The 13,493-nt window shown below is 41.3% G+C and overlaps 1 protein-coding gene across 1 annotated transcript in view; it reads left to right on the plus strand.

Annotated features, from left to right (window-relative positions):
• Positions 1-13,493, plus strand: part of wdr17 (WD repeat domain 17) — a 116,722-nt gene that overhangs the window by 26,869 nt on the left and 76,360 nt on the right. The window contains exons 5-16 of the mRNA XM_017463393.3: positions 766-1,017; positions 1,744-1,866; positions 2,133-2,320; positions 2,425-2,593; positions 2,914-3,005; positions 3,237-3,319; positions 3,424-3,510; positions 4,168-4,332; positions 4,414-4,616; positions 4,740-4,889; positions 5,125-5,255; positions 5,341-5,466. Coding sequence (XP_017318882.1) covers positions 766-1,017; positions 1,744-1,866; positions 2,133-2,320; positions 2,425-2,593; positions 2,914-3,005; positions 3,237-3,319; positions 3,424-3,510; positions 4,168-4,332; positions 4,414-4,616; positions 4,740-4,889; positions 5,125-5,255; positions 5,341-5,466 — 1,769 coding nt within the window. The remainder of the gene's footprint in view (positions 1-765; positions 1,018-1,743; positions 1,867-2,132; positions 2,321-2,424; positions 2,594-2,913; positions 3,006-3,236; positions 3,320-3,423; positions 3,511-4,167; positions 4,333-4,413; positions 4,617-4,739; positions 4,890-5,124; positions 5,256-5,340; positions 5,467-13,493) is intronic.

Genomic DNA, 13,493 nt, shown 5'->3' on the forward strand with positions numbered 1-13,493 from the left:
AAGATCTTTTTGTTTTCATTTAGTCCTGAACTTCAGATGCTAAATAAGATAGTTACATGCATCCTAGAAGACAAAATAATAACAATTTACACTGATCATCCTGTTCAAAAGTTACCCCCCAGCTCTTAAAGCATCGTGTTGCCTTCTTGAGCATCAGTGAATGTTTGCACCTTGTGTAATAGTCGTGTACGAGTCCCTCAGTCGTCCTCGGTGTGAAAAGACGGATCTGGACATCATATATTCGCTGTTGGAAAGGGCTCAAATATGCAGAAGATGCTGGAAAAGTAAAGAATGTGCAGGACCTGGAGGATTTTTCTGAAGAACAGTGGGCAGTTTAAATGCTCAGGACAAACAAGGGACTCGTGAACAACTCTCACAGAACATAAACACATCATGTCGTCGATCATCCAGGCAACGACACACGGGATTAAGAATCAAGGGTGTGTAAACTTTTGAATGGGGTAATTTTTATAAATTCAGCTATAATTTCAGTCTTATTTTGTTAACAGTATTACGATTTAGCAGATTCTGCAAGAGGTATACAAACTTTTGGGCACAACTGTATATATTTTAGATTTAGGAATGCATTTTATATAGTAATAAGAAACTTAATATAATAATAATGGTTTAAGCAAGATACATGTTTTAATAATCAGAAACCTCGGGACATTAATGATTAATTAATTAATTAGTCCAGTCCCGAAGGTTTTCTAATCAAAGTCTCTGGACAGAATACCGACTAATGACGTAAAATGTTCTCGACAGGCTCGAAGAATCAGAAGCACGTGCTGCGTCCCGAGTCTCTGGAGGGAACGGATGAGGAGGACCCGGTGACTGCGCTGGAGTGGGACCCTCTGAGTACAGACTACCTGCTGGTGGCGAACATGCACAACGGCATCAGGCTGCTCGACTCGGACTCGCTGTCGTGCGTGACGGCGTTCAGTTTACCGAGCGCGGCCGCGTCCGTACAGTGCCTGGCCTGGGTGCCTACTGCCCCGGGCATGTTCATTACCGGGGGTGAGACAGAAACACAGCTGGACACAACAACACACACACACACACACGCACACACACAGTATACTACTGATTTCGTAGCACGTGCCTGAAGTCACATCATTGCAAGCAATTCGCTACACAGCTGATAACATTTAACAACAATCTTTATGCATTATGTATGTTTACTACTAAGAAACTCACACCTTGCACATCTGTTCTTCTTAGTATTTGTTATTTTTTTTGCCTAAATATTTATTGCCCATCATACATAACCTAACCGGTTAATGGCCTTTTATACAGTGCAGACCTTTCTATCATACAAGTAGCGATAATGTATTCGATCATTCATATTGTAAATGCGATACAGTCAGACTTGCTCTAGATTTGTTCTAGAAAATGAATCAACACCTTCTGACCAATCAGAACCGGACTAGCTGTCAACTGGTTTACCTTATAGGCTTCCGAATAGCTAATGACAACCATCAAGTCATTCGGTAGCTATCCAAGAGTAATTCTGGTGATTTGAGAACAGCCCATGTAGACCGGGCAATGTTTTTAAATAAAATAAAAACAACGTTTAAGAAACTCTCGTACAGTCAGCAGAATTATGGGACTGCTTCCTTACTTCCTTCATTACTGTGAGTGACACTTCACCAAAATAATAATAATGTCTTGGGCATCAGTTCTGCCCAACCCTGTTTAATAGCTGTTTTTTAAAACAATTTATTTATTTTGCCGTGTGTGAAGACTCTCAGGTTGGCGTGCTGAGAGTGTGGAACGTCTCGAGAACGACGCCGCTGGACAATTTCAAACTGAAGAAGACGGGCTTCCACGCTCTGCACGTGTTAAACTCTCCACCAGCAAAGAAAGGTCTGATGTAGTATGACATCATACGGTAGATGCTGAAATGTTTATGTGGTATTTAGTATCTTTTAAGACATTTAAGACCAACATGCTGCTTAAAATCCCATTGTAGGAATTAGCAGGAATTAGCATCATTATTGAGGCAGTACTAAAATAATGTATTTTTCATAAACGTCCTGTCCTTTTTGTCCTGTTACAGTTGCCATACAAACTTGGTACGACTGAAGAGGTTGGTATAGTACTCTGACTCATCACTCTCTCTCCGTCTCTAGTCGCTAGCTCAATTTCCCCATCCAAGAACCACTACACGTCGTCTACGAGCGAGGCCGTTCCTCCTCCGACACTCTCACAGAACCAGGCGTTCTCTCTGCCACCCGGACATGCCGTCTGCTGCTTCATGGACGGAGGAGTCGGCCTCTACGACATGGGGGCGAAAAAGTGGGACTTCCTCCGAGATTTGGTACGAACCGCGGGCTGATAAATAATGCGAACGAGTTTCTGATTTTACACAGACACGTAAACGGTGGTTTTTATAATACTATGTGTACGTGCGTCATTTTTTAGGGTCATGTAGAAACCATATTCGACTGTAAGTTTAAACCGGACGACCCGAACCTGCTCGCTACGGCTTCCTTTGACGGGACGATCAAAGTGTGGGACATTAACACTTTAACAGCCGTCTACACGTCTCCCGGGAACGAAGGAGTCATCTACTCGCTCTCCTGGGCTCCTGGTGAGATACACGATCTGTTACGCTATAAGACTAAACATAGGAGCATGTTCATAATCAGGAGACTTGTTTACTTGAATATTTTTATTACTATTATTCCCTTATTATTATTATTATTATTACCCGCAGTGCTTGGACCCCGCGAATTGCTTATTTTTCATACTTAAAAACACAGTGTAAAGATTTTATTTATTTATTTATTTAGTTAGTTATTTATTTTTACAAATAATTTATAATAACCTGTTGTTATGGCATCTAGAAATCTGTGTGCGGTTTGTATTTAGTCTATAATTATTATATTTATTCCATACTGCCACCCGAAGGAGACCTGAACTGCATAGCAGGAGCCACGTCCAGGAACGGAGCGTTCATCTGGGACTTGAAAAAGGGCAAAATGATCACAAGGTTTAACGAGGTACGTATTTAAAGAACGCCATGAAACCGCAAGGCAGCGACTGCGTACGATATGATTTACATCTGTTAAGATGTGACAGGGTTCCGTTTGGTATTGTGAAAATGAAGTCCACAGAGGGAAACAGGATCAGAAGGGTCCACGCCCCCTCAGCTGAGATTAACACACACTGACGCAGAGCTCTATAACCGCATTGTGTGGATTTTGTGTGTGTGTGTGTGTGTGTGTTTGCAGCATGGGAAGAACGGTATCTTCTGCATCGCGTGGAGTCACAAAGATTCCAAACGCATCGCCACGTGCAGCGGAGACGGGTTCTGGTACATTTCTGATTTTGCTACTTCACATGGCTAGAATTTTGCTCCTTGAGTGTATCAGATTTTTCTTTTTTAATCTCTCTGCTTTTATTATTTAATGGTTTCAGTATCATCAGAACCATTGACGGTAAAGTGCTGCATAAATATAAGCACCCTGCGGCCGTGTTCGGGTGTGACTGGAGTCAGAATAACAAGTGAGTATCCCTGTCTGTCCGAGCGAAGTTCATCAACAACTAGGGCTGGGCGATATATCAATAAAATACCTATATCGTGATAAATGATACACTTTTCAGATATATCGTTGGTACGGTGGCGTATTTTAAAAAAAATTATTAATCATTACAAATGAAATGGTACTGAATGGATACTGCTGATTTGACGTTTTTTTTTTTCTTTAAACGTAATCCTCTTTGGCATTAATCTGTGGTGTTCTGAGGCTTCATTTAAAGCTTAATTATTTTTTCCCACTGTTTTCTCTCTGCCCATGTCCAGACACGCTATTAACGTCCGTCTCTGCTGATCGGATCACAACCGGACAGTTGATCAGACTGCTCTAAACTCCTCATATTTACACTTGTCACCAGTGCGCCTTCTGTGACCAGTTGAGATTGGATTTTGTTAAATATTGCGACGTTGTTAACTACAGAGGTTCTCTAATATTCACACTGCATATATTGTGTTTCCATATACGCACCAGATTACTTCCCAATCCTGACTCCTAACTCGTTAGACTTCGTTCACGCCTTAAAACCGTCCACTTGTGATCAGATCCTCTCAAACCTGACGTTAATATCGAGTTTAACGTCTGAGCTCTTATCTCATCCTCTTCTTCCTCTCTCCCTCTGTCTCAGAGACATGATTGCGACCGGATGTGAGGATAAAAACGTAAGAGTCTACTACTTGGCTACAAGCTCGGATCAGCCGCTGAAGGTGTTTACTGGACACACGGCCAAAGTGTTCCACGTGCGCTGGTCTCCTCTCCGAGAGGGAATCCTGTGCAGCGGCTCGGACGACGGGTGACTCGTTCGTTATAATTACATCGGAAAAGCTGCTGTCAGAGATGCTTCTATTCTGAAGTGTGTGTGTGTGTGTTGCAGGACGGTGCGTATTTGGGACTACACACAGGACGCCTGCATTAACGTCCTGAGTGGACACACAGCTCCAGTACGTGGTCTGATGTGGAACTCCGAGGTACCGTACCTGCTCACCTCGGGAAGTTGGGACTACACCATACGCGTGTGGGACACCAGGGACGGGACCTGTCTGGACACCGTCTATGACCACGGAGCCGACGTCTACGGTACTACACGCAGTCCATATAGTGTGGAGGTCCCTAATTAAACATCTGCAGTACTGCCAACACTGCTGTAGTTTTTACATGGTGTGTGTGTTTATGTGTGTGTATGTGTAACACTGACCTTAGGTCTTACGTGCCATCCGAGTCGGCCGTTCACCATGGCGTCCTGCTCCAGGGACTCGACTGTGCGTCTGTGGTCGCTCACGCCTCTCATCGCCCCGCTGCTAATCAACATCCTGACTGAACACAGCTGGGACGACATCATCGGAAACACGGGTGAACCGCCATTACTGCAAGAAATAAAAGATGGCGTAACATAAGCAGGATTCTTCTGTTGAAATTTTAAACCAAATGAATTGGAACGTATTTTTCCGACGTGAAATTGATTAATATTGTATGTTTATACCACAAAGCTGAATTCTGGATTCTGATGTGAAGTTTGTGAGCCCCTGCGTGTTTAGTGACGTGTTTAACGTACTGAGTGAATGATTACCGGCCCGTTTTGTCATAGATCGAGCGATGGTTCCCGGTGCTCCTCCTCTCCTCTGTGGTAAAGTGTCCAGAGACATCAAGCAAGAACTCGACAAACTTTCCAGTGATGTGCGAACGAAGAAACTGCGCTGGTTCTCTGAGTGCTTCTCGGTCAGTAAAACCAAACATGCACACTTCTGCAGTATCGCTGCCACGATATTTGTAGGAAAAGACGATGTGGGCGATTGTTTTTCAGCCTCCAGGAGGGAGCCATAACCTGTGGGACCTGGTGGCTGTGATTAAGGGGCAAGACGACAGTTTACTGCCACAGAACTACGGCCAGGGAATCATGCACATGAAACACCTCGTCCGCTTCAAAACGGTAAGCGCTGATGCGGTCAAAACTATTGATAAGGACGTAGCGAAATCTAGCTTTGCACCCTGGGGGAAAGAACAAAGGTCTCATTCCATTAGGAGCCTGTGTTGGCTCCTCAGTGTCTGTGAGTGGGGATTCATTGTTTAATGGTTCCTGTGGCAATTAATTGGAGTTCTTGTGTAACGTTTGGTCTCACTATTAACTCTGTCTAGGAGATTAGTCACCAGTAATAATATCCTGATGTTAAACATGGCTTATGAGCACGGTAACAAGATCGGACATCTTAAGACATTAAATCATAAACATAGACAAGAGACACTTGGTATTAAATTCAGACAAGACTTTATTAAACTACTCTAATACATAGAAACTAAACTAACACATAAGCACACACACATACACATACAAACAAATGGGGTGAAAGTAACTTTGACAGAGAATGACTGGCTCCCTTGTTTTAACGCAGTACGCTGTTCTTAGACCTCGACCCAAACGAGTCGAGCTTCGACTGAGACCTGGAGGTGCTCACTTGCCTTGTGGGATTCATCAGAGGTCTGGTTGCGTTTGAGCGGCATCTAGGAGGACCACCCGGAATGGTGAATTATGAATGGAGTGGAGTCTCGTAGGCTTGGCCGCAGTTTTTCTGGTTCCTTCACAAGTGGAGTTAGGAAGCTTTGCCGGAACTAGTTTACACAGACGTTGATTGCAGAGCCCTCTTGCAGATGTTAGTTGAAGCGAGAACTCCTGACGACGTTGAGTGGAAAATGCTGGTTGAAGAGAACTCCTTAAGATGTGGGTTTGAAGAAGACGCTTGGAGCTGTTGTTAGTTGATGAAGACTCCCTGAAGATGTTGATTAGGTTGTACCTTTTGAAAAGTGTTGGTAGAAGAGAACTCGTTGTTTCCATGGTGTCCAAGAGTTTTAACTCTTCGTAGCAGGGCAGAGAGTTGGCACGAGCGGCTCTGTACAGAGCTCTATTACCAGACCTGAAGGCAGTGTCGCCGGCTTTGAGTGGTGTGCGGACCTGTTTGGTCATCCATGGTTTCTGGTTTTGGAAAACCTGAATGTTTTTGTCCACAGTCACATTTCCGATACAGAACTTGATATAGTCCAGTACCGTTCCTGTTAATGTTTCTAGCTCTTGATGTTCAAACAAATCCCAGTCTGTCTGTTCGAAGCAGTCCTGTAGTTTGCAGAATGCATCATCAGGCCAGGTGGTAACAGTCTTTATAGTGGTCTTGACACTGCGTCTGAGGGGGGTGTAGGCAGGGGAGAGCAGGAGGGAGAGATGGTCTGATTGGCGGAGGTGGGGGAGAGGTATGGCTCTATACGCATGCTTAATGTTGGAGTAAACATGATCCAGAGTGTTCGCCACTCTAGTAAAACACTTAACATGTTGATAGAATTTCGGGAGTACAGTCTTCAAGTTCGCCTTATTAAAGTCTCCTGCAATTATGTGAACACCGTCGGGGTAAGCCCACTGCTGTTCGTTTATGATGTTCAACACCATAGTGGTGTTGGTCCCCAATATCCGTAAGGTTCTGACTTGTATAACGAATGTTCGTAGAACCGATAATGCACAAACAAGTAATAAATAATACAAAAACAACAAAAAAGAGCACTGAAAAGGAGAGCCGTGAGCCACAGCAACTGTGTGCGCCGCCATCTTGATGCAGGAATGCATCTCTCCTCTTTAACTATGATGAATTTTATTATATTTATCAGTTCTAAAATCCGAGCTCATTTCTGTAACTGGAGATGATTTAATATCAATGCAGTTGTCTTGGTATCTTGAAAGATATGACTGTTAGTGTAAAGGTTTTGGACATTAGTCACCGACTCAATCTGAAATCACAGTAAGGGCTGTATTCAGAGTGGCTGCCTTAAGTCCAAATGTTTTAGCAATATTTGTGGGGAAATACAACCCCCAAGGGGCTAGTTGTCAGGTCCTCCGCAGTTGGAAAGATGCAGTGGTTTTTCTGGCCCAGTCTTCTTTTCGTCAAGTGACAATTTGGATCCATTGTTACATCTTCAGATGCCCCCGGCCCAGGAAAACCCAGAAGAACCCCAGACCCACCCGGCGCTGCGTGTTCAGCTCCTCCGGGAATGTCCAGGGTCCCCCAGGAGCTAGGGTCAGGTGGTCACCCTCTTCACAGGTCACTCAGGTTCCCCACCCATTACCCGACGCTGCGTGTCCAGCTCCTTCGTGTGCAGGGTGGGTTGCCCCAGTGGCCTGCTGTGGGCTTGTGAAGAAGTCAGGGGTTTCCACTTCTACTACTGGGTAATTACAGTATAAATACTGGAGCTTAAGCTAAGGGTATCAGATCACTTCTGAGAATTCTCATCGGTGTGGATCTCGTGTGGTGGAACGGAACCAATAAATCTGGACCCTTTTTAAGTGTTTTTGGGTAATAGGCTAAATTTGAGCCAGCATTTGGCGACCCAGATGGGACTGGGCTAATGTGTCTGGAATCTCTCCCATGGGACTTCGCTCTCTAAGCAACAGATAGGCCGCGTAGGCCGTTCTGAATCATCTGAAATGCCAATAACACATGTCTTTGGAATGGGGGAGGAAACTGGAGGAAACCCCTGAAGCATGGGGAGAACATGCAAACTCAACGCACACATGGTGGGAATCGAACCCCGAATCCTGGAGGTACAAGGCAAACGTTATAATCACTGAGCCACCATGTTAACCTGATTTCTAATTGCTCTTTCTCGATAGCCGATATACATACAAAGGTTACGAGAGATTCGGTATGTGGCATTTGGGTTGTAGTGTTCAGTCACAAAAACTGAACGAATGTACCCATTAGGCTTAACTCCGACTATGATGCGGTCCATATTACTCTCATCACAGTAGCCGGTACAATGTCTTTGGATGTAGCTGGGTAGATGGCGTGCTCCTGGTTTTTTCAGATTACCTAACACATAGTACCTCCAGCCATCAGGAAGGAGTGGAAGGAGTGGCCCTCTGTTCACAAATTTGTGGAAACCGAAGGCTCCCTTCTCTGGATCACAGAGTCGATAAAGATTGTTTTCATGATATTGGATTATCCATAAAAACCATTTCAGCGTTTGGCGACCATGACGTGGCCAAGGCAAACCAAATCCACTCTGATTCAACGCTGCCAGTGTACACAGTGTTGGCGGTATAAGACACAAACAATCAGACCTCTGAACAGAGGTTTGTGCGGAGTTTGCATGTTCTCCACTCATTTTATATATATATATATATATATATAAAAAAAAAAACTAAATAAACATTAACCTTACGTCATTAAGCCATGTGCTTAGCAGCATGCTAGTTAGCTTTATCTATTGTACGGCTACAAAAAAACGTGTAAAACTACATATAAACTAAACTATATATGTTCCCTTTGAAAAACACACACAGGTTCACTGTGAAATCACTACCTGTATGGATAGTTATTCTGTTACCTGGAACGCCTTTGTTCGTTTCTCTACCACATGGTTTCCGAACATGGCAGTGTTTTCTAAGTTATGAACATGGCAGCGTGAATTATCATACTGAATGGCGTGTGCATAACTTCTCTTCCGGTGCCATAACCGGAGTCCCCGGAAGGAATTCTTAATAAATTATTATTATTATTATTATTATTATTATTATTATTATTATTATTATTATTATCATCATTGTTGTTGTTGTTGTTGTTGTTACATTGCATAATGCATATTAATAAATGCATTGTATTATTAAAAGTAAATACAGGAATATATAAACCAGTTTTTAAACTATATGAAGTTATGTACTCTCAGGTATAAATTTTGACACTTTCTCCCAGTGATTTTTTTTTTTCACTGTCTAATCTGTGTCCGGTATTGTCTAAAACTGAGGATATGTATCCAATATCCAATAATGTACTGTTGGAGGCACTTTATCCAACTTCCTCTTATAATCTTTATTTAGATTTATAAGTTTGGTTAATGATACAAATAAAAATGAGCATTTATAATTACTTTGTACATACCATTGTATATAGTTGTAGACGATCTCCTCTGAACAACAGGTGATTAGAAGTCCTAGGTGTGTCCATCTGGGTAAAATCCTTGTCTCAAGTCCAGCGAAAAGTAGCTCCAAAAAGGATACAAATGACTTGCACACGTTTTACCAATAACCCAATAAACCATTTTTAAAAAAGGATTTTTTTTTAAAGTTATAAAAAGCAATAAAAAGGTTTATGAACAGAGCTACAATGTCAGAATACTTCAGTGATACGTTCAGTTCCTTTTAAACAAAACATGCAAACACAATTCGTTGTTTGTACAGACAGACACACCCAGACAGATAGGTCCAGCCTACACGCAGTATAATGAAAAGTGGATTTAACAAAAAAATTAATATTTCAATTATTCAGGTTATTATTAGGGGTTCATGATTATTGAGTATTTTACTAGTTTAGTAGTGACCAGTAATCAAAATACAAAGTCACCTAGTTGGATTTGACATAGCTAAAAAACAGATTACAGACTCAGGACATCACTATTTTTAGGTAGGTTTTTTAGATTAGAGACCTTTACAGTCATTCTAGCCATATCCAAATACACAGTATAATAAAATAGGGCTCTCCAAGGCACCTCTGCCAAAACATTAGAAAAGTGTCAGTGCACATTGTGAACATACAACACATACAGTAGAAATAGTGAGTTGGTGTGTGATAAAATAAAGCCTTATAACCACAACTAGCAGCAAGTTCCTGGTTGTGAGAAGTAAATTGAACCTGTTTGACAGGTAATACAGATGGACGACAGGTGTGTAGGTGGACAGTGCATTCATCATATCGATGATTATGATTTGTTTATGGTTAATAAAACCTTTTTTAAAAAAAATCTGTTTATTATTAGTCATAGATTATGTAGATCATCCACTATTCAAGTCCCTGCATAAGACGTTACTATAGAAATGATAATGTCTTAGAATAAGTGCATTATTATAAATCAGAATGGACGTGTCCACATAACATTTTTGGACATGTTATGCATGTGTAGCTCCCTATGTGTATGATCTATGTGTAATCCTTCTGTCAAGAGATGAACAGACTGAGGTTTGTGAAATAATTGAACTATTTATTGGCTACGTTGTTGAGAAAAACATCGTGATGTGTAAAACATTTCTACAGTCCTTCAAGGCTGTATGATGTCGTTGTTCTCTTTTACCGAAAGAAAGGTCAAAACCATCGGTGTTATTCGTTGTGGAGACTGAAGTGACAATATGTCTGAAGAAAATGAAAATATGTATTACATATCCTACCTTCTAACCAGGTTATTTTAAGGGTGAAAAAAACGGTGTTTTAAAAGAATCGTGCATTTTGTTTAAACTATAAACAAGATTTCAGAAAATGGTTCGCCAACGAGGATACTTACACAGAACTGTGGCTAAATACGTAAGCTTTTGTTTATGCTTTGACATCCCATGTCCCAGCAGTACATTTATGACCTCTGATGACCATGTGGGTGTGCGGGGGTGGGTGTGAGAGAGAGAGACACAGGTGTTCTTTTGGGGGTTTTGCTGACCAGAATTCTTACAAATGTGTTTGTTAACGAATTAAAGGGAGTCGTGTGTCTCAGTGTTAAAATAATGGTTAAGACGTCGTAGTTAAAACACAGAAGAAACTCTGCAACTATCTGTTACAACGTCTGCTCCGAGAAATCCTAATACCCTTAGAAGATTGCTGTGTATTCACCAACAAGAGGACCTGTTGAAATGAGAGAGGACCTGACTTTTGCTCCAAAAAATAAAAAAAACCAAGAGGTTAGTTTGACAATTTATTAATGAAGGTAATGTAAAGATGTGTTGTTTAACCCTGTGCAGGGCGTCAACAACTCCACAGATCGTGTCTTAAGTCTGAGGGTTTAGTTCGGAGGTAGAAAAACATTTAAACATTGTGTTTTTAAAGAAACAAGTGTTTCATCCTTAATGGTAAAAAAGTAAAATGGTTGTACTCCAATATGAAATAGAACGGTGGAGACACAATGAGTTCATTTCTGTTCCACAGTCTATAAGCATCCCAAATCTTCATGTAGTGTGAAAAATATATACACCCTCTGTGACTACGTTACTTATGGTTTAAACATTTTTATTTTGTGATGGCAGCAAGACAAAACGGTTGTGCATTTGGTATCTGGTGATTTTAGAATTAGGCCCCAAATGTCAAATATGTTTTGTGTTTGGCTTCGTCAGGCAAAGATCACGATGGTATGGAAAGAGTATACAAGAGTCATTGTGTCACGTATCGTGACGGAGCGGAGATAGGACGGATGCAAGTGCAGTATGAAGTGTTTATTTTAAAAGTGAGACAGGCAGACAAATCCAAAACGTGATCCAAAAACGTAATCCATAACAGGCACAGGTCAGGCGATCGGCAAACAGGCTTACACAGGGAAAAACATGAATCAAGGTCGTGGTCACGGAAAACAGGGGCGATAAACAAAACGAGAAAACGTGAACTATGACGAGGAACTGGGAGCGGATAATCCAGCGTGAACTAACTCTAAACATGGACCGTGACAATGACTACTAAACACACTAATCTAACTGTACGATAATCTTCCGCGTTGTGTGCTGGGAGGCGCGCGGTATATATGTGGACATGATCAGCGTCTAAACTGCTAGCAGCTAAGGACAATACAGACACACGTGAAATCCCAGCCAATGACAGAACAGGGAGGAGACCTGACAGAAACATGAACAAAACACACGTGTCCAGATGTCACTACTGTCAACAATGGAAAAGCAGGTGCTGGCGCATGTATATGTATATTTGTCTGCTATGTATCTGTTTAAACACTGCTGTAATGGCGATATAAAGAGAGAGAGATACCCATTTACTAATTCATAGAACCCCTTTCCACCTTTTCAAGTTCGTTATACATTTTTCTTTTCAAGCATCATGTTCAGACATTGCAAATCATCGGTCTGAAGGTTAAGGGTTACTTAGATTTTTGCTTCTTCAGCATCAAAAAAAAAAAGTCTAAACATTAATCTTATTATTAAACTCAGAAACAATATAACTGTCTGGTTGTGATCATAATAAAAGGCAACGTGAAAGGTGACTTAATTCCCAATGAGATTTCTCTATGTTCTATATGACCTTTCTACAGTATATGCCATTAACTCCTAGTGTCCAGCCATCATTACAGCACGGGAGAGGAAATCTCGTTCATCAGATGTGTGATGTACGTCTAGACAATCTGATAACAAACTACACACAACATTTATGTTGAGAGAATTCAGATTGATCTTCGTTCTCAAATAACATTGGATCAGATCCATAGTTTACAGCAGCTGTCCCACACGTATTTAATCTGAATTACGAGTACTGAACATGTTAGAGGAGGAGAAAATGTAGATTTACTGTTCATTGGAACTTTATTGTTTATTTAGATCTGTCTTGATTCATTTTCATATTCAAATTTTTTATATACATTTTATTATTTTTTTTATGATGTACCTTACATCGTAAAAAAGTCTAATATCTATTAAATATCATATCTATTTAACATATCAACTTAAATACTTATTAAGATTACTGTGCTAGTAAGTGTTCCTTACCGGCTCCTGACTATGGCTATCACAGATAGTTGTGTGTTCATGTAATTTTGTGTAGATCCATGTTGTAGAATTGCGTTTGTTGTCTATGAATGTGATTAATCTCTTATAGGATGCAATAGGGTGTGTTAATTAACCACTAACAAAGTGTTTTAGTTTACTGATTTTCATTCACTCAGCTCCAACAGGTCATTCCTTCTGATATCTGTATTATTACTGTTACGTATCGGGACTGGAGGCGGATGCAGGTCAAAGTCTTTATTAGCGGTAGACAAACAAACACAGGAAACGCGGTCTTCACCAGGAAAACAAAAAACTGGTATCGTGGCTTGAAACTAGAGCAGCGCATGAAACCAGACGCTTAACAGGCTAACGCATTCACTATCGTACTCAAACATAACCGGGAACCGCATCAGCCGTTTGGTACAAACTATACCAACTATAAGACTGCGCGAAGTGCGCAC

The sequence above is a fragment of the Ictalurus punctatus genome, chromosome 3 (genome assembly GCF_001660625.3).
Source record: "Ictalurus punctatus breed USDA103 chromosome 3, Coco_2.0, whole genome shotgun sequence".
Lineage (NCBI taxonomy): Eukaryota > Metazoa > Chordata > Actinopteri > Siluriformes > Ictaluridae > Ictalurus > Ictalurus punctatus.